The following is a 24,800-nucleotide window of genomic DNA, read 5'->3' as shown; positions in this document are numbered from 1 at the left end:
AATTTTTATTTTTGCGCTTTAACAACTTTAGTTCATTTATAAATACTGCCTTGAGCATATTTTAAAGATAAAGATAAACATTCATTCCTCAGTGACTAACATAGTAACTAATGTAGAAGTTACATAACTTTGAATGAAAACCTTAACAGAAGTGTTGTATTCACGCAAAATAGAAATATAAAAATACATAACTATCTGTCACAAAATTTATTGATATTTCAAACTTGTAAAGTGCGAAAACAGTCGTAATATTTTTTTTTATTTTTGCCTTTAATATTATTATTGCTATTATAATAATAATTGTTATTGTTTTCATAAATATTGATATTATAAATATTTTATTGTTATAAATGTTAATTTCAGATCAGAATATATGGATATATATTGATTAATTATGATGTAGAAACAAAAGAAAAGCAAGGTATGAAACTATTTTACAATCAAAGTTAATGACATTACTTTGCAATATGCAGCTCTGGAAAAATTAGGCTTAGATGTAATAATAAAAATATAATAAACATAATAATAAAATTATGTAAGTTTTAAATTATTTAAATTAAAAGACGACTTGAATTTGTTTAATTACCATGCTAATAATAACATTATTTAGAGATTTTAACTTAAAGATCAATTAGTTTTTAAAAAAAACTTTCATGTAGAAAGACAGAAAAAAATTGCATTTATTTTCAAAAAAGTCTTTACAAGTTTACAGATATCTTTTTGCGTGGATTTTTTAAATTTTTTTTGCTTATGTTCAGTCTAAGAAAACTTCAGAAAATAAAAAAAACATTTAAGGTATTCTCTAAAAAATTAAAAAGTATGTTTCTATATAGAGATATACAAACACACACACGCATAACAGAAATAACAAATTTAAAAAAACTTGCTATACATTTTCTAATAACTACCTGAACTTTGATTTGATTAACAGTTACTGTTTGTGCATTCTGGTGACGTAACTTCGTTCTTTTCTCAAATGAAAAAGCAACCTCTTTATTGCAATCAACTTCAAACACATTTTCATTCAGCTCGCAAGATTGATCATTTCTTGTAAATTTTCTTTCTTTAGATGGTGAACGTTTTGCAATACAAAAAAAAAGTTTACAACCTAAAACAAAATTTTTAAGATAATCAAATAAAAATAATTAAAGATAATAAAATAAAAAATTTGTAAAAAATAATGTTTTTAGTCCATTTCAAAGTACAATTTGCTAGTTTTTGTTAAGATGTATGTAATAGGGTATACAATATAGGGTTTATGTAATAGTCTTGAAAATTAGGCAACTTGCCAGTTTCATTGCGTAGCAAAAATGGTAAAAAAGGAGCTCGCTTTTTAGTACCATCATTGAAAAAACATGTAGACCACATAGCACTTGTTTTTTTTACTATTTCCATAAATCCACATGTCAAATTCATATCAAGACGTTCTGGAGCTGAAAATAAAATACACCTGGAGATAAAAAACCAAACAAGAAAATTAAAAAAAAAAAATGCAACACTTTAAAAAGAAGTTATAAAAATATTATATTAAAAATACCATCAATTTTTACAGAAAGTTTATCAGGATGATTTACTTCTAAGCAGTTTGACCAATGAACATTAAACCTTAACAATATAATACATTTTAAATAATGAACTGGTTTACAAAGAAAAATATGATTTAAGAAAACTACAAAAGCACTCCTTGAAATAGGACTTATGAAATATTGTTCTAAGTAACTTTTTTGTAACTAAAAAGATTTTTACAAATATTTTTTGTAAATTAAAAAAATAAATAGAAAAGAAATTAAACTTTCAAAATGCCAAAAAATCCTTTTCAGGTATGTGTGTTTGTATGTATGTATGTATGTATGTATGTATGTATGTATGTATGTATGTATGTATGTATGTATGTATGTATACATATATATATATATATATATATATATATATATATATATATATATATATATATATATATATATATATATATATATATATATATATATATAACAAACAAGCAGTTTCTAGGACAAATTTATATTAGAAAACTAATATAAACTATCTTTTGAATTAAAAAATTTTAAAAAGCACAATTAACTGATTTATCACTTAATCGTAAATTAATTTTCTTAATAAATAGTCCCCCTGTAAAAAAAGCTTTTTCGGATTCAATCGATCTTTGCTTGATGGGCATTAATGCTAAGTATAGATTGTCCAAATTTTTGTTACTCTTTCCAGTTGTCTCAAAAATATTAATTTCTTTTGTGAGGTTTTTGAAATTGCAAGGGTTTTCAAGACCACCTGATTCTATTTGTTTAACATTACAAATAATAGCATTCAACTTTTTTTCAAGTGTCAAACTATTTTTGTCTAATAACATAGCATCAACTGGTTAAGGTTTTGAAGAAATGCTTTCATTATGACGACTCTTCTTGACTACTTTATTATTGCTTGCATCCATAATGTATAACCTGGTGTAAGTTTTTTTTCGCTTTTAACACATGTTTGAAGGGTAAATTTTGAATTGACATTTGATTCGTGATTGTGTGAATGTGTTATGTAAAAGAATGAAGAAGAAGTGAATGGTTTATGTAAAAAATTTTAGTAAGCAATTAGTAGTAAGTAATTTTAGTAAATTTGTTTTTCATTAAGAACGCAATTCTTAATGAAACATAAATTTAATTTAATAATAAATTAAATGCTGCACAGCCTAAAAGCAATTTGTTAACAATAAAATTATTTTTTCCGCCAAATCATATATGATGAATATTAATACACCTTCCTCATCAAGTAGAGTAGCATTAATTCTGCCAAGCCTTTTTATTCCAACTTTTAATGGTTGTAGCCAAATTGTTATTGCATTCATTACTGCATATTCTTCTTTGGAAATATTGAGGATTTTTTAAAATCAATTATTGCTTATAACATGCATGTTTTTACTTTAAATAATCTTTTTAGCTTTGCAGCAAGACTATTCGACGTTTTTACATTCAATATCAGCTTAAGATCTTGATGAAACGTACATTTTACATACAATTGTAAGATTTTATTTTTAAGAGGTGATTTGTGGAACACTCAAACAACTTTTTGAACCATTAAGGAAATATTTAGGCTACTTTGTAGCCTAAATATTTCCTTAATGGTTTTTAAAACATCAGTGAATGTAACACTTGTTGGGCTGTATGACTTGTCATTATGTCCAAATTTATCAAATATAATTATATCATCATAATCTTCACAATCACTAAAATTGTCCTCAAAATCTTGCAACTGTGAATCACCTTCAACACTTTTTTGCCACTGAAAGGTTTGACTTTTTGTTAAGAACATCACATAGTGCAAAATGAAGTCCATGGGCATAACACAGATGGTGTTAAATAACACTTAGCCGTGCTTTTTCATTAATAAATTAAAATCTGACAGTGCCTTATCTACTAGATCTACAATTTTATCTGCAGGAAGTGGTCCAGTTATTGGAGTCACCCTCCCAGTTCCAAAACTTTGTTAATAAGTGCAAATTATATTTAAATAACGTTGATTTCTTAAAGATGTATACTTGTCTAACAATAAAGAAAATCATGACCCACTAGATATTTCTTTTGTTATTTCCAAAATTACACTTTGTTTAGCTAAATCATTTTTTTTTTTAAATTATATTCATAACATAGTATGGATTTATGGGTAATATCATGCTTTTTTTCTAATGACGATTTTCTAATGAATTCACTTTTTGTTTTGACATTTATGAAGATGTCCACTGTTGCTACCTTTGACACAATATCCTCAGCAGCCTAGTAACAAACGTAGTAACAGTAGCCTGCTGTTTAACAAACGTTAGGGTTTTTTTTCACTTTCCAAATTTTCAATCTATTCGATCTTTTCAATCAATTCATATCTTCATGTGGACTTTCATATCTAAATCTATTACTCTGTGTGCATTATTTAAAAGACAAAGGAGCTCACTAGTAGAAAATCCTTGGCACATTATTTTTACACCATACTTTTTGCAAGGGACAGATTTGCCAGTATTTTCTTTATAAAAATATTGCCATGCTTTTGGTCCACTTACTATTGACATGATATAGTTGTTATGAATTGTAAAATATATATATGTATATATATATATATATGTATATATATATATGTATATGTATATATATATATATATATATATATATATATATATATATATATATATATATATATATATATATAGATATATATATATATATGTATATATATATGTATATATATATATATACATATATATACATATATACATATATACACATATATATACATATATATATATGTATATATATATATGTATATATATATATATGTATATATATATGTATATATATATATACATATATATATACATATATATATATATATAAATATATTTATATATATATATATATATATATATATATATATATATATATATATATATATATATATATATATATATATATATATATATATATATATATATATACAGTACTGTGCAAAAGAAAGTAGCACCTAAGAGAATTTTAAAATGTTCAAGATAAAATGTCAAACAAAATGAAATTAAAACAAAAATATAGGTACAAACATATTTTTTGTTAAATTGTGTAATATAATACAAGTTTTATTAAAAACATTTAAATTTATAACTATACATAGAGACTTAATTAATATTTAGTGTGACCACCTTTATGTACAATAATATCTTGGAGTCTTTTAAAGATACTTTTATACAGATTTTCAATAAATGCAATGTGGATATTATAACAGTCTTCTTTTAGAACATTCCAAAGCTCATTTACATTCTTTGGCAACCTTTCCATCTTCTTTCTGTCTAAATAGACCCAAACATGTTCAATTATATTCAAATCAGAGCTCTGAGGAGGCCAAGGCATGGTTTGAAGCACTCCCCCCTCTTCCAGATTTGACAAATAATTTTTAACTAACTTGTTGTTTGGGATCGTTATCCTGTTGTAGGATAAAATATTCCCCAATCAGTTGTTGTCCAGAAGGCACAGTATGATTATATAAAATATTTTTATACTTTTCACATGTAAGCTTTTCTGTTATTCTCATAATATCCCCTACCCCTTTCACTGAAATACACCAACAAACTTGAATATTCCCCCACCATGTTTGATAGTTGACACTAGACATAGCTCCTTCAACGCCTCTCCCTTTCTTCGTCTAACATACTCACATCTATTCGTCCCAAATATTTGAAATTTAGATTCATCTGTAAACAATACCTTCTCCCATTGACTTTTCTGCCACTCTTTGTGCTCTCTGGCAAACTTTAATCTTTTTTCTTTATTACCTTTGCGTAGTAAAGGTTTTTAAATAGCTACACAGCCTTTTAATCCAGATTTTATTAAAGACACAGTAGATGCATGTACTAAAGTTCCACTAGTTCTTTTAAGATCTTGAACGAGTTCTGCACTTACTTTATGTACATTTTTTAAAAAGTTTCTTAGGTGCTACTTTCTTTTGCACAGTACTGTATATATATATATATATCAGGCCTTGTTACGAGATTTCGCTGCGTAGCGAAAACGCGTAACGCATTTCTAAGTAACTCAACTCAGCAAATATATTTTGCATCGTTAGAATTATATTGCGTCACTAGCGTCTTTTCAAGTACCGCATTGTAATTAAAGTTATTTTATTAACGCGTTTAAAATCATACACAGTTTGTTTTTTTCTCACTATAACAAAAGTTACAAATAAAATCTAAGTTCTTATTAAAAAAATCATTTTTATTATTTTTTTCAAATATGAACTAAATTTTATTTTGAAAAAAATATTTTTTTCATGAAACGTAAAATATTTGTTTATTTTCTTATGATTTTATATTTGGTTTTTGGTTATTTTATTAACTGTTAATACATTTTTTCTTATTTAATTTGTGAACTCTTTTTAATAATGTTTTTAAACAACAAAGTTTTTTTTTGTTATTTATCAGTTACCGATAACATTCGTGATCATAATTTATTTTCATAAATTAAATGAACGTCATTAAAACTTTACGTTATTGAATTAACAATAAACAAAATATCTTATTAATAAAATATTTACATCAAAATAAATCGTGCATTTTTTAAACTTATTATGACTAAAAATAATTTTTATATTTAAAAGGAATTTATATATTTAATTCCTTAAGATAAAACTTAAAACACTTTTTTTTTTAACTAATTTTTAATAACAAAAAAAAAATTATGAAACAAACTGTTTCTTTAACAAAAAAATCTATTATTTTACAATTGCGGTTAAATGCTTTTACTTACGACTTTATTTCTTCTGAATAAACGTCACGTTAACGGTAATCAAAAGATAATTTAAATATTCTAAAAGATACAAGTTTTTGCGTAGCGCAAAACTGCTGAACGCGTAGGCAAATCGCCTTTTCGCAAGCAAAATGCGAGCTGCGTAGCGCTTCTTAACAAGGCCTGATATATATACACACACATACACACACAAATGCACAGCCCACAGTAAAAAACAATAAAAAAAGATAGAAAAAACATAATATATACTTCCAACTTTCAATAAATGGCTCCCATGCTGAAACTCTTGTATTGTAGTAATTTGCATCAATATTACATTTCATAGAGCCTTGCTTTTGAAGATAAAGATCATAGTGTAAAAATAATTCTAAAAAATAAATATTCTTAATAGTAAATTGATCTTAATGATAAATTTGAAATTTTCATCAATAAATAACTCTTTTTTTTAATTTCGGCATTATACCTCTAAAATAAAATTTCCTTTAACCTATACTTCAAAATATTACATTTATTAACCTCAGATGTCTCAGCCATATTGATTTTATGTACGAATTTTTGGTAAGTAAATTATATTTTTGTAAGTAAACCATATTTTTTTTTTTTCTTGTGTGAGTAACCCTATATTGTTAAATTTGTTTTTAAAGATTATGGGGTAAGGTTTGGATCGGTAATAAAAAATTTTATTACTGAAAATTTTTAGTGATAAATATTTTTTTTGTAAATCTTGTTCAAAATGTTGTCTTGGAAAATCATAATAAATTAAGCAGTTTATCATTATCTACAAAAACATTTAAGCAATATTAGGAGAAATAAACAATGCTGTATAAACATGAAGCAATAAACACGGACAAAATAATTAGTCAATAAAAGTTTAAGTAATTAAAAAAGTAACTTTGTTGAATTTTAATAAAAAGAAAAACCTTTAAACAAATGTTTAAAAATGCATTATTTACCAGCAACCGGTTAAAGTTCAAAACACTTACTGTTAAAAATAAATTGAAACTTCCTTCTTTTTTTATTTTTGTCTGTGTCACAAAATGACTTTTAATTCTAACCTTTTTTTGCGAGAAAAACCTTCAGGGGTATGATAATACAAGTATGTAGGAGTACATTAGAGTTTTGAAATCTTTCATCATCATTTGCGAAAGGAAAATCGGTTTAAAAACTTTGATTTTTTGGCCTATTGACAAGATTTATCAAATGAAATTACATTTTTTACATAAAAATTGTATATTTTTGTCACATAAGTTACTAACAAAGATAAAAAACTTATTTAAATAAGAGTTCCTAGGCCTAACTAACAAAGATAAACAAATTATTTAAGTAAGAGTTCCTTTTATTAATTTTATAAATTCTGGAAAGCCGTACAAGTGCAAAACTGTTTAAAATGCAAATCAAATAAAAACTCACGATGACAACATAAAAACTGTCTATTTTCTCTGTTTGGAAAAATCTAACAGGTAACTGACTGACTCTACGGTTAATTGCTGTCAAGAAGTTTTTGGTCAAGCTATCAACTTTTGAAGATCAAAGAGCCTCAATTGGTATCTTCAAAAACTGTCAAGGAGGCTTTAGAAAAAGAGTGTGAAAAAAATGGTAAAGAAGTTCAACTTCCCTCACTGCCTGACTTCCAAAACATAAATATTCATCCTGCAACAAGAGAATCACCATGTGATTGCATAATTTGTGATGTGGAAAAAACCCCATGATTGGAAGCCCTCAACCAATTGGAACAACAAACACAACCAGTCAGCCAAAAGAACAGCCAGTTGTTGAGAAACATGCTTTTCACTGATTGGAAGAGGGATTCCACATAGTTGTACAAAGAAATGCTTCAGGGAACTTGCTTGAAGTTGTAGCAAGACATAAAAGCAGCAGAAAGATTAGCTGCTTCTGTGATAGCTAACAAGGTTCCTTTACTCCATGGCACTGTACATCTTAGTCAAGGAATAGGAAGGCATCTTCCAGTTACTCTAGATGAAAAATACTTTCTTTTTGTCACATATGCTTAATATACTTTTGTTTAAGTGACTCTTTTGTTACAACAAGAAAACTTTATAACATGAGAAACTGTGTTATGGTGATGTAAACTTTTTTTTCAGGGCCATCAAGACAATTATAGAATAAATATGTTAGAACAAGTTTCAAATGTTTTCAATAGAAAATGTAATTCATTTGTTCAGAGCAATAAAATCGGAAACTTCAAATCAATTTTTCTTTCACAGACAATGATAAAAGATTTCAAATTTAACTCTAATGTACTCCTACATACTTGTACTATCATACCCCCAAAGGTTTTTCTCTGATAAGAGGTTTGAACTAAAAGTCATTTTGTTACACAGTGTGAACTTTTAAATACTATTAAAAACTTAACTACAGTTTATACAAATACTTTTTTCAATAAAATAATGTGAGAGAAATAAATTTGGTTTTTTAAGACTTCTTATATAGTTTTTTTTTTATATAAAATTACTTTTAATTAAGATTTCTTTTTATTTAATAAATTCATATTTAAATATTAAAATTAAAAATTTTAATTTCAGAAAATTTTTAAACAAAAAATATGTAAAGCAAATTAGAATTATTTTGTTTTTATTTCACTCTTTTAATGTACTGCAATAGAATGTTTCTACATCTTAAATAAACTTTTGAAACTGATTAAAAAAGTTTATATTCTTTTTTTATTTATTACTCCCTCCGTCCGGAAATATGGCATACATTTTAGCAATTTTTGTTGTCCGGAAATATGGTATACATTTGAGAAAAAATAAAATAAATCAAAAAATGTACATGACAAGTATATTATATTAACTTTATTTGAAACATTTTAATTAAATAAGAATGTTTTTTTCACTCGAAATTTGATTTGGCAATGAAGCAGTAGTAGCAACTTTATTGATTGCACCGTGTTTTAGCTTATTCATCTTTATCTGCTGTAATAATTTTTCTAATATACCTTGACGTTGTTCTTTGGTTAATTGTTTATATTTGGAATCCCTTCTTTCTAAGTTTAACAAATTTCCTTCAGAATTTTCCATACTCGTCCTGCAGAGGTATTAATTTTATTTGTCTCAAGAAACACTGATGTTTGAGCGTTAAGTTTTTAATCAAGAATGATATTGCTTACATCAAATATTTCAGGTTATATTGTCATGAGTATTTACTATAACAATGTAATTACAGTTGCCAATTTACTTTTATAATCATGATAATCTACGATTTTTGTTGAAATGTATACCATATTTCTGGACGGAGGAAGTATTTTTTTTAACATCTTCAATTCCAACAAGGCTGCAAGCAACCACTATTAGTTAGAAGTTACTGGAGGAGAAAAGATGAAGTTTATGAAGCAAGATAATGATTAACAGACAACTTAAAAAATTGCAAGTTATTTGAATCAGGAAAACAAGGAGGAAGCGAATTCCAAAGAGCTGATGCTCGGGGAAAAAAACTAGAGAATTTTTGGAGCCCTTAGAAACAGTCATGGTATAAGGATTAGACTTATTAAATGACAAGTAACGCAAAAATGAATTTTAGTAGATAACACAAGAGATGTTAGCTCTTTAGAGAAGTTCCCATTTAAGTATTTATAGGAAAGAGAAAGAGAAGCAACATTACTTCAATGGGACAATGGTAATAAAGGTTGGCAGCATGTGCAGGTCCAACTATGTTTACAAAGCCTTTTTGCACCTTGTCTTAAGAGAAAGGACATTATTTGAAAATCTGCTCCAGATATGGCAATTGCAATGAAAAAATATTTTTAAGAAGCAAGAAATTACACAACTTTGCAAGTTTACAAGTTAAAAAAAGCTGTTTAAAGATGACTAAAAATTTCCTTGTTAGCTGACCCTATCTTTAAAATCTGATATTATTATATGTTATATGATTTTTTGTTATGCGATTTCTGTCTAACTATATTATTATACTTTTTTCAAAACTTTTAGTTCATACTTATTTTTCTTTCGGTTTATCTTTGTTAGACTGAAAGTCTAACAAAAATAAACCAATAGGGATCAAACTCAGACATCTTTGTTTAGACTAAATTACTTCTTCTTACAAGGTGGGTGCTCAATCACTGCACTACTACCCAGTTTGGTAAGTAAGGATAATTATGCTACATAATTATATATTTACTGGTTGATATATATAATTGAGATTCCAACATCATCAAAATATAAAACTGATTTCATTAGCAAGTAAAAGGCAAATTTAAGTTGCACTCACCATTTAAGCATAAATCAAGCAATGGCACATCATTATTTCCACAGTCATCAATCAAAATAACAGAGATCAAACTTGCTTTTATCTGAAATAAATATAATAATGGCTTCTAAATCAAAATAAGAAAAGAAACAAAAAACACATTCAAGACAACTTTAATGATCTATAATCATTTAAAAAAAAAAAGTTCAAAAAGTTTACCTCATAACCAGATATTGTCTGCGCTTTTGGTTCTTCATAACTAGGAGGATGTGCATTACTTGTTAACCATAATGCAGCTTTATTAAAGTCATAGTTTGAAAAAATCATTGCTTCAATACAATCCTCGCGCAAAAATCCCATATCTTGTAGTCGTTGTAGAGATTTAGCATCTATTATGAAAAAAAGACTATAAAAATGCATAATTTCATTATTACTTTCAGAAATTTACCCTAAATTAAATTTATTTAATTTAAATTTTATTTTTATTTTAAAAAAATAACATAAAGGAAAATAATTCTTGGAATCCAAGAAAAAAACTTATTATTCATAAAATTTACATTTAAAACCATTTTGTCAATCTCTTTACAAATCCACTTACTGCACGTATTAAATCATGTACATTTATTGAAATCTTACAGAATCGCACAAGTTAAATTCCAGCAGAGATGCTTTGCAACTATTTATACATACTAAAAACGCTTTAAAATGTAAGTAACATTAAAAAAGAATGAACGGAGTGTTTTTTGCTTTTTTTGTTTTTATGTTCAATTCTCATGGTTCGACACTTGCGTGGTTTGCAAAAGTCTTCTAAATGCCATTCTTGATGTAGCAACACTCCTCATATGTTCTACCTATTTGTCAGTCAAAATAGCAGCACTACTTGCATATTTTACCATTTATCAGTCGATGTATGTAAATAGTAAAAAAAAATAAAAATAAAAACATTCAGAGAGTTTTCATTTTTATTAAAAAAATAATTTTTTTTTTTAATTTTAGTCTGTTAATTTGCACTTTTGTGGTTTTTTAAAAAACGATAAATTGAATTAGTTTATTCACTTGTACTTAATTTTTAAAATGTCTTCTTTAAACACAAAGAGTCGTTAAGAGCCATTTTTTACCACAAACAGTAAGTTTAGATGTCAAACTATAGGAATGTATATATATATATATATATATATATATATATATATATATATATATATATATATATATATATATATATATATAAATGCGGGTTTAGATAAACACTGTGGTGCCATACTGACATAGCTGCTGCAGGAGGGCAGGGGGGTTAATACATACATTGACTATCTTATAGCCTGCAGTCACAAAGCAGCGCATAATTTTTTTTTTTAATATATTTTAAATTTTATTGCCTAAAAAATTACATTTTTAACTAAAAATAAAAATATGCCTTTAAAAAAAAAACCTTATTTAAATTCTTTTTCTTTTGTTTATAAAATAATGATTATTTTTGAAATTTTGATATATAATTTCAATTCTTTTGAGACCCAACATGATATACTTTTAAAGAACTTTTTTTTGTTGATAACATTAGGGACCTGTCTGATGTTCAAGGGTCTTGAGGGACCTAATAAAAAAATTTTTATTTGAAAATCTTTCAATTCCAGTATTATTTTATTATATAGAAGACATTTAGAGGGTGGGAACAGACATTTTTCAAGAAAGTTGTTTTTTGGGACACCCTTATATATATATGATATACAGGATGTTGAACTTCATTATGTGCAATCAATATTGTTTTTTTTTTAAAGTTTTTGCTTATTCTACAATACAAATATAAACCTAACTACATAATAATAACATACCTAATTTGTTAAAATCATGTCTACTATGCTTTACTTCTTCATCATTTATTTCCATTGCTAGCGACAACTGTTTTTTTGCACTGTTTGCAATTTGCAAGAACATTTGAATGTCATAGTATGAAACCTTTATGTAAACTGGCGCTTGAAATTGCACCTGTTAAATTTATGATCACAAGCAATTATAAAATTTATTTAAAAAAAAAAAAAAATAAAGAATAATAAAAATCATGAAATTTAATTAAAATAAAAAAAACAATGAAATAAATAGTACAAGTAATGAAAATCATAAAATTGTACAAGAAATTAAAAAGAAAAAGACTAATTTCTAACAATTAAAAAAGAAAAAAACTAACTTCTAACACAGGTATTGTAATACTTTGAGAACTTGAAGTTTTTAGATTCACAGATTTTAACTCTAAAAGAACTGCTACAGGATCTACAATAGAGAGAGCGGAATCCTCCGGTTTGCTAAGGTGGCATGAGAAGACTTCTATGCTTTGCAAACTACAAGAAACAGATTTTTCGCTGGGATGATTTGGTCGATAAGCAAAAACTGCTGTTGTTTTTAGTATAACTGTTCTTGTATCTGGATCAGCAACATCTTCAACTACAACAATCTCAGACTCTGTTATATTGACTTTTAATTCAAATTGTTTTTTAACAGCTAACTGATTAGGTATGGGCATTGTTGTTGTATCCATTGATGGTGCTTCAGTTTTTGAAATTTTAGAAATATCTCCCATAAAATTTTCTTGAAATAATAAATATAATAATAACTAGATTAGATGTTGCTAAAACATGATTAAATTTTATTATAAGAGGCATTATTTTGATATGAATATTTAATGCACTTTATAGGCAATCTTAAATATTTTAAAGTATTAAATATTTTTAGGCATCAAATTTGAGCATCATGTTTTTCACACCCTTTTGTCTTTAATCTTAAATTGAAGAATTTTCTTTTTAGCAAATTGTTGGTATTTTATGTTGCTTTAATATTATGGCATATTGTAAAAGTTAAAGCTATTTTGTTTACAAAATTTATAAAAGTTTATAAAATATTGCTTAAATATTAAAATGTTGTTGGCATTTTTATGCGGATTTAAGCAATTAGTTTTTACCTTTTGTATAAGTTAAAATAAATATATATTGTAAAAGTTAAAATTAACACACACAAAAAAAAGAAAAAATGCAACAAAAAAATGATTTTTTTTACATAATTACCATAACCAATCAAGCTATAACAAATAATATTTGTTGCAAGTTAGAGGAATTAGAAAACTTATGTGAATTAGGGTTTCCAGTTAAAACTTTCTTTTAATAGTTCAAACCTGAACATGTTCGAACTATTACGGAAATAAGTTCGAACTATTTCAAATTTTATTTTAGTTACGTTAAAACACACCAAAGTAAAACAAAGTATGCATAAAAGTATTTATTTGTTTATCATGATTAATTAGAACAAAAGTAAATAATATCTCTTCAAGTACTCTTCATAGCTTGCTTTAAAAAAGTTAGTGCATCTAAGGTTTTGTTATTTAAAGAACTTTTTATTTTAGTAGCAAAAAGTCAAAGACTAGAAAAAGCTCTCTCAGCTTCTATGGATGTAGGAGGAATTGTTTGAAAAGATTTGAAAAGTAAATCTAAATGCTTGGGCCTAGGTCTGCTAGCATCAAAAATAGCCATTTCCTTTTGAACAAGGTTTGTTCCAATTTCCTGATGGTCAAGCTATATTTCAGTGTCTGATCGCCCAATAAAAACTTTGAGTTATTGAGCTAAATTGAATTCATTTTTGATACTTTTTACGTTATCAGTTATACTATCAGTATTTACTTTCTTGTCATCATCATAGCTATCGTCAGATGGCTGAAATAATTGTTGAATGAGATTAGTAGCAAGATTAGTAATTTTTTTTTGTCTTTTTTTTTAACCTTGTTGCCAAATTGATGATCTTTATTTAAGACATTTGGATTTGATAAATACTTCATGAGATTTATTAGATGAATGTTTCTTCTTTCAATTAATCTATATTCAAATATCTGTTTAACATGTTGACTTATAGGTGTATTAGCTTCATGAAGTTTTTCTTGTAAATTCAATTACAATTTCAGAAGATTTTCTTATTTTTGCCATAGTTTTTGATATTTAAGTTTCAATAATGTAATAGAATCTTCACTAACTGCATTAACAGTTTGAATATCATCACCAATTTCAGTTCCATCTTCATCATCACTGTAACCTTGACTATAATCTACAGCTTCCATATCGCTGTCAACAGGGTTATTATCAAAAGCATGTGCATCAACTTTGTTTTTTGTAAAGAGCACATCAATCACATATAGATGAATAGCGTAGTTGTAACACATTGGATGTTCAGGTTTAATGTCATGGCCAATTTTTTTCATTAAGCTCCATCAGTATCAGAAGCTAGAATTTCTTTGCCCAAGTTTAAATCAAATGAATTAAGCGTATCACTGACCAATTTAATGGCTTTTGTTACTGGTGTTGTACCTTGGATTCTTAACATTCCAAGTATCCTTGGAATGTTAAAAATCCAAGAAATCCTTCATTATGATGTATAGTTTATATATCTTCTGTTTTTTACTGAAGTATACTTATCAAATGTAAGACTAAATTTACATTTATCTTCAAGTTTCATTTTCAAAGACATTTATCTTGTTTCTTGACTAACCTGAAGTATTTAATGACAAGATTGCAATGGTGTGAAAATGCACAAAATCACAAAATTTCACTTTTAGCAATGGTGTGAAATCTGATTTCATCAATAGCTGATAGTCAACTCAAAATTTCAGTTTTATGGTCATCCTTAAAAAAACGTCCAACTAATGGGATTTTGGGATTTTTTAACAATTTGAAAAATATATGTATATGCACTATTTTAATTTTAAGAAATAAAAGTAAAATTCTAAATCATTTGTTTAAATATTCCATTTGTGACTAACTTTAAAAGCGTTGTTTTTGAAAAAAAGTATTGCACAACAAAAATTAATAGCAACAAAAACCTAAAAAAGTCACAGTTTAAAAAAGATTTTCGTTGTTAAAAAATGATAATAAAAAATCTAATTTTGATATATATACATGTTTAAACTTTTAGAGTAAAGTTCAAACTTGAACCTAAAAATTTGGCAAAAATTTGAACGTTCGAACATGAACATGTTCAAACTGGAAGCCCCAATGTGAATAATTTCATTTTATAAGGAGCCTAATTATTAAAATGCAGGTGAATAATGCCCACAAATTTAATTATATCACCATGGTCGGTTGAAATATGGAGAATTTTAAATTAAGTTTTCTTAACCAATTGTAATTGTAAACCACTTAACCAATTGTAATGATTTTTTTTTAATAATGATGCTTACATAATTATTTTATACTTCAACAAAAATAAATTAACCCTTAACTTTACGATGTGCAAGTAATTCAACTTTTTGTAAAGTACTCACCATCATCTCAACAATTTTACTTTGCATCACTTTTTTTGTAGCATTAATCCATAAATTCTGAAAATTTTTAACACTATTTCCACATTTGCATCTTTTCCTCAATATTCCCTTCACAATTGCCCAGTAAGATTCGATTACTAGTTGCTCAGGACAGTTTGGTGGATTAGCATCCTTTGGAACAAAATTGACTCTATTTTTCTTATACCACTGGGTTACTTTTTTGGAATAGTGAATTGATGCCAGATCTAGCCAAAATAAAGTTAGTTGTTTGTGCTTTTTAATTATAGGAAGAAGTCATTTTTTCAAGTATTCAGTCATATATAGATCTGATGTCAAAGATTGATTTTTCAGAAAAGGAGAGCTTTTAAAACCACAACTGCAAATAGCCTGTTATACAAGGAACTTGTGAGAGAAATTTTCAACTCAAATGTACTTAAATTTGCCAGAAGCTTTATAAAGTTTTGACTGATAATAGTATTGATTACCTGGAAGCATCGAGTGATCTTTTTTACAGTAAGTTTCATCGTCTTCTAAAATGCATAAATTTTTTTCTCGTCTAATTGCCTTGATTTCTCCATCAAGCAACCTTTTTGGTATTTTTTTCTTGTAAGAGGCTTTCAAGTTTTCCTTTTTGATTACTCTTTGAACGAAAGATCTACTGCATTTAAACTTCATAAATAAATCTTGTTGTGACTGAGTCGGATTTCGATAAACTGAGTTGACTATTGATTTTGCCTTCTTTTTTTTCTTCCAACTTGATTTTGGAACTTAACATGCTTTTGAAATTATAGAATAGTAGAACAATGGATTTTCTATGTAAAATTTTAAAATTTTATTTCCATTTTCAGACTCTTTACTTGACATTGCAAAAACTAATGAGAAGTAAACAAAACTACACCCACTCACAAAACTACACCCACTCACAAAACTGCACCCACTCACAAAAAAAACTAATTATATAATCATCATTATGTAAAAAAACAAACATTGATTAAGTGGTTTTTTGACAAAACTCTATTCAAAATCGTTCAAATTTCAATCGATAATGGTGATAATAAAATTGTAACAGGTTTCTTATATTATATACAGTGCGGTAGTGGTATACTGGTTTTATTTATACTATATACTTATACATTGCACTTTTGTTTCTTTATACATTGCACTTTTTAAATTTAATGCTTTTTTTAAATCATATAATTTCAGAAACAAGTTTTTATTTTTATGCATTAACTATTTATGTTTATAAATACATTGAATGACAAGTCATATGTAGATTTATCAAATAACTCTTTGGTACAAAGACATAAAAACATGATTACATAAAAAGCATTTTTACCTTTAAACTGCTCTTCTTCTTTTCTTGACAAAAACTTGTATGTCTCCAGTAAAAAGTCAAACATTAACAGAATTCTACTTTGGTTACATAAAAATGTAACGTGTGATTTATCATTAGTGTCCAAATAGTGAACTTCAAATTGAAGATAATCTTTTCGCCCTTTACTTGAAGGGAGCAAAATTCCAAAAGGATCTATATTTAAAATTTAGTAAACACTTAACTTATAATCTATATACTTTTTAATATTATTTAAACAAAATGAATGAGTTCATAATTATATTATTTCATAATAACTGTTTTTTCTTTTTGAAACTTGTTTTGAAAATATTATGGATGTCTACAAAAATTTAATCAAATTCATTGGTCGCGAGACCACTAATATAGTAAAGAACTTTGTCTCAGAAGGATTTAGAGAGTTTAAAAATAATGAATAATCAAGCTAGAATGACCAACTTACATAGAACCTTTATTAACTAGTTCGACCCCTCTAACTAATTCCCAGACTGCTTGCTATTATTAGCAAGATCCTTGAATCTGTAATATTTTATATTGTAATATATAAACATGCTATATAATATAATTGTAGCAATATGTTGATACCTCAACATTGCATCTTTGTGTCATCAATGTAGATTTTGTATCATCAAGGTGATACCTCTGCATCACACATCTTTTATTACTGATTTTATTTACCCAATCCAATTGAAAATTTGAAAAAATTTGAAAATATTTTCTTACTTCTGACTCAATTCTCTACCTCTTATATTTTTTATATTTGTACTTGTATGGAATACTTTTATAAAGAATATTAGCTCCTTTAGATAACCTTTAAAAATACATTGTTGTTGAACTTGATATAGCCTGCATGTTGCTACCCCATCCCTTAAGGTTGCATCTCTTTATCTTTTTTGCAAATACTACCAACAAAACAAAATCTTGTGTGACTTGTCATTTAGCAAAGTTGCATTGTTTTACTGTAATTGTCCCTTCGTGGTAGAAACCTTGAACCCTTTTTTTTACTCATTAACTCAGTTCTTTACTTCAAAGTAACTCTTAACTTAAATTGTTGTTGCTTGCACTTTCGTTGTAAGTAAATTTATTTAAAAATAATAAAAATTCATCTACCATTATAAGAAAATAAATAGTAATAAAAAAATTTGATGTGTAATAAAGGATGTTGTTCAAACAATAAAAAAAAATTACAACTTACGCTCAGTACGAAGATCATGGATAAGAACATCTGAAGAATACAAATCTACAGATTTTGAGTTGTCAGAAAACGATTCAAACTGAAGTGTTGAATCCAATAAATCAAACTTTGCAAGCTTTTTAGATGCTCCTTCGCGAGATGGGATATTGCCAAATGAAAATAATGGACATAATTCTAAGGACACGTTACATAAATGTAATTTAATATGCATTGTAGTCCACAGCTGGCTTGAAAATTCTGCCTTTAAATGTAAAAAACTAGTTCTTGTATAAATGGTAACACTAGTTACACTTACAAATGATTTAAAACTTTTGTAACAAAGTACAAACAAACTTTTTTAACTATTTAATTTGTAACATTGCAACAAAATTAAAAAATTTTTTTTTTTTTGAAAACTTACAGGTTTTAAAGGATCTTTGAGCACTGAAGATGGGGCATCAAATGCTGCAACTTGCTCCCCAAGGTTCTCACCAAGCATTCCCATAACTAATGCGAACTGTGATAAATCTATGTTTATAGATACAGATGACAAAGTACCAGAAATAGAAAGATCCGGAACTACAAAAATTGAAAGTAAAAAGTCATACAATAATTGTAAACTAGATTTTAGCTTCATACCAAAACATAAAACAACTAAATATACCTTGTCTTCCAAATGCACACTCTAAATTTCTCTCAACTTTAAGATTCATTGTGCATGGTTCACTCATCATCTTTGACCCTTGTTGTATAAAAGAACTACCTTCTACTTGCTTTGCACTGTATATCAGCATATTGGTTAAGTTTATTTTTATTGAATCTAATAGACGATCTGTGTTTGATAGTGAAAATTCTGAAGAAGCTATAAATATAAAAAAATATAAAAGTAATGTGTGTGGATGCATGCAAGTGTGTGTATCTGTGTACCCATATGCACACACACACACCCTGCATACCCATATGCAGATCTTTAGTACAAATATATATTTATACTCTATTATAATATATATGCCTGAGGGAAAAATGAAATAAATAAAGGAAAATTAGTTTTTTAACAAAGCAAATTTAGACATTTGTCCAGATAAAATAAAGAGAAAAGAAAAAGTGAGAAAATAAAAAAATACAATCATAGGTGTTATGAGAATATATAAAAAATGTTTGTGACTAAAAGTAAAACAAAAATTACTAAAGTTGCTTATAGTATAAAAAACCTCATTTGAATTGGTTTTTTCAGGTTTTTTAAGAAGAGTTTTTTATTTTTACTATGCAAGTTTTTTTATTGACAACTCTGACTCTACCACTATATAGATACCACATCACACATTACTTTGCACACACCTAATATTCATATTGCAACAGTTACCTGCATTACTTCGATAGCGAGTAGCAATAAACGTGAAAGCATTGGTACTTTGATTGCTGGCATACAAAAAATCGTTGCTCACATGAATATTTCCTAAGTTAGCCACAAGCAGATCTTGCGACATTGAATTTCGAGGTAATATTAGAATAGGAGACTCAGTAATAACTTTCAACCGAAGACGTGCAGAGCGACTTTGCATTGCAAACACCTACACAAACATACTAAAAAAATTACTAACAACATTTTTAATTTGATACAAAATTTCACATTTTCTTTCTTCTCAAACAAAAATCTTTAAAAAATAAAAAGAATATTTTTGTACAAGGCGACTACAAAAATATTTTTAAACTATCTGTATCCATTAGTAATAATAGATATACAATATAATAACTAGATTACTTGTTTTATGTTACTAAAAAAGAAACAGGTGGAATTGCATACTCATTGTAACCGCATGAATGGCTTTAGAGAAGAATGTTCGTATGTTAAAGTTAAAAATAATTAAACATAAAACATCTAATAATACTAGTGTATCTGCATTTTTCTTAAGTGCCATTTGTCATAAATGTCATTTATCATAAGTGTCTTTTAAAATATCAAATACTCAACAGATCTAGTCAAAATAGAAATAAAGAAAAAAATGAAATTAAAAAAAACATTTCGTTTATGTTTATATTTGGTTCGAAAATCTTTAATATAAATTATACATGAGCAAATTTACTTTTTTTTTTTGAACATTTCAAGAGTTCTTCTACAATTTTGACACCACTATTAGCATAAAATTTTGTTTTCGGAACACTTTTAACACTATCTTCTTTAATCCAGTGTTATGTGAAACACTTTAAAACAGATGTGAACTTGATCAATAGTCATAAAGTAATTATAGTAAATAAAATACATTTTATAGTACGGCTCAATTATTTTTCTGCTACCTAGATCTATTGCACATTGTGCAAATTTGATATATATATATATATATATATATATATATATATATATATATATATATATATATATATATATATATATATATATATATATGATAAACAGTCTAATATTATACTGAAACAGGGGGATGGCAGGGGTTTCAGTACATACATTGATGGTCATGCAAAAAATCACCTCTTACAATAAACTTACCTCACTTCCCATCTTCACTGCTCTTATTCTTCCCAGTACTTCTTGCAATAAAACAAAATGCTGACAGAAAGCAATCACTTCACTCAAAAAATGTTGCGTATGTGTATATTGTATTGATGACAAAGATATGTACAAGTCCATATCACAATCTCTTAAAAGGTTTGGATCAGGTTTTCCAAATCGATAAAATGTAAACTCAATAGCTTTTGCCCCTTTAGTAACCATCCTACAAAAAATTTTCATAGCAAAACAAAAAAAAGTTAATTTAAAAGTTTGGAAAATGAAAAAGAGAGAAAAGCGAATAATTGGGTAACAAGATTAGAAAGGCAAAAAACTAATTATACTATATGCAAAACTTATTAACAAATTTGAGTTACCTGATATTTGAAAAAAAAAAAAAAAACTAAAAGTTAGAAAGCTATTACCTTTCTTTATAAACAACAGAAGAAGGTGAAATGTCATGCAACATAACACTGTCAATACTGCCAGACACATCTTGATTTCCATCAAGCATTGTTGTATTGAGACACATGCCAAAGATGCTCGCTTTTGCCAATGGATATTGTTCTTTGTTTAAGTAAACAACCAAAGAATTAAAGTTTATTTTAATTTTAGTTTGAATGGATAAATCTTCAATTAATTCTAAACCAAAAAAAGTTAAATTTGTTTACTTTGTTTATACACCTTTGTTTTTAAATACCATTATTTTATTTTATACTTCACTTGATTTATTTATCACCTATTTTTAGATTGAATAGATCTCCAAGCGCCGAAACAAGTTATGCTCATATTGAGCTTGTTTTTTTTTATGCAAGGTTTTCACAAATAACATTTTTTTAACCGTAGAAAAAAGAAGTTAATGTAAAGATAAAGAATAAAGTAAAATAGAAATTAAAAGATATTTATTGCTTTTATAAAAAGTTAATCACCAATAAGTCATAATCAACAAAATCAATAATCTTATAAATTAATAAAAAAAAAAGAAAAAAAAAAAGAAAAAGAAAAAAGAAAAAAAGATAAATAGACTTTCAAACTAAAAAAAAAAAAATTTTTACATAAAATAATAAAAGAAGAAAGAAAAAAGTTAACAAAAGAAACAAAAGAAGAAAAAAAAAAGAAATAAGAAAAGTGTAAATGAAGAATAACAAGGTCAGTTGTTTTTTACTTAATTTTTAAACATTTAATTTGTAATGATTTATTATTATTTTTTGTCTTTTATTATTTTATTATTATTAATTTTCTTGTATTATATTATTTTTTTATTAATTTTCTTGCATTATATTATTATTTTTATTGTATTATATTATAATTTTTCATTAATATAGTTAATACTTTTTTTGTTTAATGTTTTTTTTGGTTGTATCTTTTATTATTATTTATTATACAATATTATTTACCATTAGATTATGTATTTAAAATTTTTAATACTATATATTTTTTATAATAACTAAATAATTACTTTAATATCTTTTATTATTATATTATATACTATTTTATTTATTATTGATTTATACCATACTTTTATATATTATTGTTTTGTTTTTAACTAATATTTTTACATTGGAATTAAGTACTGTTGCAAGTTCTGCAATAAATCAGTGGCCAAATAATCAAAGAGACATTTGATTGTTGTTCTTCCTGGGTTCACTTCAAGGGTTGGGTTCAACTCCAAGGGTTGGGTTCAACAAACTTTCATATAACCTTCTTGTCAAAGACTCTTCTGACTGGTACTGTAGTGACTGCATAATTAATAATATGCCATCCAGCACACTTTCAGAATTTTCTTTATCATGCCAGACTCTACAAACTAATAACTTAAATTCTTTGGAAAGTTAAATGCAATTCAAAAACTTTCTTAAGGGTCAAAATAAAATCTCTAACACTATTTCTAACAGCAAATATTATGATATTCTTGATCTTAATAAAACTTTAAAAGCAAATTCTTCATCTAAACATTGGTTGAAAAACTTTATCTAAACATTGGCTCTTTGCACTTTCATATTGATGATCTTTGCAGTCTCAGAAGTTCGCTTACCATTCTTCCAACAGTATTTGGAATTTCGGAATCTAAATTGTACATTAACGATTTAATGATTCCAATATAACTGACATAAGTATAAATGGCTAAAATATCGAACAATGTTTCGCTGAAGCTAAAAAAAGCAGGTGTTCTTCCATACTTACAATCCAATCTAAACTACAATGTTTGAACAGATCATATAGTATATGTCCCAAAATACCTAGAATCTATGTTTATTGAAATCATCAATCCTTTTAAGAAAAATATCATCATCAGCTATATATACCGGCATCCTTCGATGAACCCAAAGGAATTTATTTCTAATCACCTTAATTCTTTACTTGAAAAACTTAGTTCTGAAAATAAACAGGTTATGCTAATGGGTGTCTTTAATATGGATTTACTAAACTACAATGAATTACTATATCTGATTACCATTATTATCTCTGATTACCTTGACTCACTATGTTCTTACTTTTTTTTCCCAACAGTGATTCAATCAATGGAGTAACCAGTAAATCTAAAACAATTATTGATAACATCTTTTTAAATTTTCAAATTCCCAATCTTATTTCTGGCAACCTAACAATATCAATTACAGATCACAGTTTGTTTGCATTCCTAGTACTTCTTTCAAAAGAACAAAATTCATAACAACTAAACGATCATTTAAAAATTTCAACGATAATGAATTTATTCAGGATATTTCTATTATTGACTAGGAGTTTCGTATGTCAATGAATCTATGAACTTCTTTTTAAAAACATTTAACACAATTCTTGATCATTGTGCCCCGTACAAAAAACTGACCAAAAACCAAGTCAAACTCAAATCTAAACCTTGGATCACTAATGAAGTTCTAAAGTCAATTACAATTAAAAATAAGCTCTACAAAAAGTATATAGAATCTAAAAATCTCAACACAAAAACTCAACCATTCAATAAATTAAAATTGTACAAATTAGCAACTTATTGAGAATTTCCAAAAAGTCATATTACATCTCCTTTTTTAACAAAAACCTCAAAAATACAAAAAACATGGAAAAGAATAAAAGAAGTTATAAACTTCAAACTCTTCATACCAATTAAATCTTACATTCTCGAATGTAATGGTAACACTATCTCAGACAGTATGGGTGTTGCCTACATTTTCAACAACTATTATGAAACAATACAATGTCCACTCAAAAGTAAAATGATTTCTTCTAAAAGTATCTTCTCTGACTATTTAAAAAACTCTAATTCTTTCAATCAGGTGTCTGATTTAATAAAATATACTTTACAAAATGGTAAAAGCTTAGGTCCAAATAGTATCCCCACACACCTTCTCAAACTTACTTTTTATTTTATTTGCAAGCCTCTTAGAACCATATTGAAAAATTCTTTAAATAAAAGTCTTTTTCCAGTTGTTTTTAAATTAGCCAAAGTCATTTATATCCATAAAAATAGTTCTCTAGTAATCCATTCAAACTATTTGAAAAAGCCATGCACAACAGACTTTATAGCTATCTAGACAAAAATTAATGTTTCTAAAAACATCAGGATTTCGTAACAAACACAACTCATGCACTTATTATTTATTCGATTCATACTTATTAGTTTTTTTTAAATAACTGAAACAATTTGAAGAACTCTTGACAATAAACTTTTTGCATGTAAAGTGTTTCTTGACTTGAAGAAAACCTTCTATTCTGTTGATCACTCCATCCTCCTAAGTAAATTAGAACACTATGTTGTTTGAGGTATTGATCTCCAATGGTTTTCATCATATCTTTTAATAGATCGCAATTTGTCTCCATCAATGATGCCAAATCTTTGCCAATAAAATGCTAGACAGGTGTACCCCCAAGGTTTTCTATTAGGACATTGCTTTTCCTTATTTTTATGAATGATATAAATATCTCTCTAAAATTTTCAACAACATTTTGCTAATGACACCAACTTACTTATAACAAAAAATTAACAAACATTTATT

General features: G+C 26.5%; 1 protein-coding gene across 5 annotated transcripts in view; it reads right to left on the bottom strand.

The window, feature by feature from the left end:
* Nucleotides 1-24,800, bottom strand: part of LOC100208931 (intermembrane lipid transfer protein VPS13D) — a 241,165-nt gene that overhangs the window by 38,676 nt on the left and 177,689 nt on the right. For all 5 annotated transcript variants that reach the window (XM_065788385.1, XM_065788387.1, XM_065788389.1 and 2 more), the window contains 15 exons: nucleotides 21,231-21,447; nucleotides 20,806-21,031; nucleotides 19,666-19,873; nucleotides 18,967-19,164; nucleotides 18,724-18,881; nucleotides 18,324-18,564; nucleotides 17,114-17,305; nucleotides 12,667-13,064; nucleotides 12,314-12,467; nucleotides 10,704-10,873; nucleotides 10,506-10,587; nucleotides 6,531-6,648; nucleotides 1,538-1,605; nucleotides 1,290-1,433; nucleotides 909-1,108 (listed from right to left, as the gene is read on the bottom strand). In XM_065788385.1, coding sequence (XP_065644457.1) covers nucleotides 909-1,108; nucleotides 1,290-1,433; nucleotides 1,538-1,605; nucleotides 6,531-6,648; nucleotides 10,506-10,587; nucleotides 10,704-10,873; nucleotides 12,314-12,467; nucleotides 12,667-13,064; nucleotides 17,114-17,305; nucleotides 18,324-18,564; nucleotides 18,724-18,881; nucleotides 18,967-19,164; nucleotides 19,666-19,873; nucleotides 20,806-21,031; nucleotides 21,231-21,447 — 2,774 coding nt within the window. The remainder of the gene's footprint in view (nucleotides 1-908; nucleotides 1,109-1,289; nucleotides 1,434-1,537; nucleotides 1,606-6,530; nucleotides 6,649-10,505; nucleotides 10,588-10,703; nucleotides 10,874-12,313; nucleotides 12,468-12,666; nucleotides 13,065-17,113; nucleotides 17,306-18,323; nucleotides 18,565-18,723; nucleotides 18,882-18,966; nucleotides 19,165-19,665; nucleotides 19,874-20,805; nucleotides 21,032-21,230; nucleotides 21,448-24,800) is intronic.

Source organism: Hydra vulgaris, chromosome 01 (assembly GCF_038396675.1).
Source record: "Hydra vulgaris chromosome 01, alternate assembly HydraT2T_AEP".
In the NCBI taxonomy this organism is placed as follows: domain Eukaryota; kingdom Metazoa; phylum Cnidaria; class Hydrozoa; order Anthoathecata; family Hydridae; genus Hydra; species Hydra vulgaris.
This window is presented reverse-complemented; position numbering and strand designations above follow the sequence as displayed.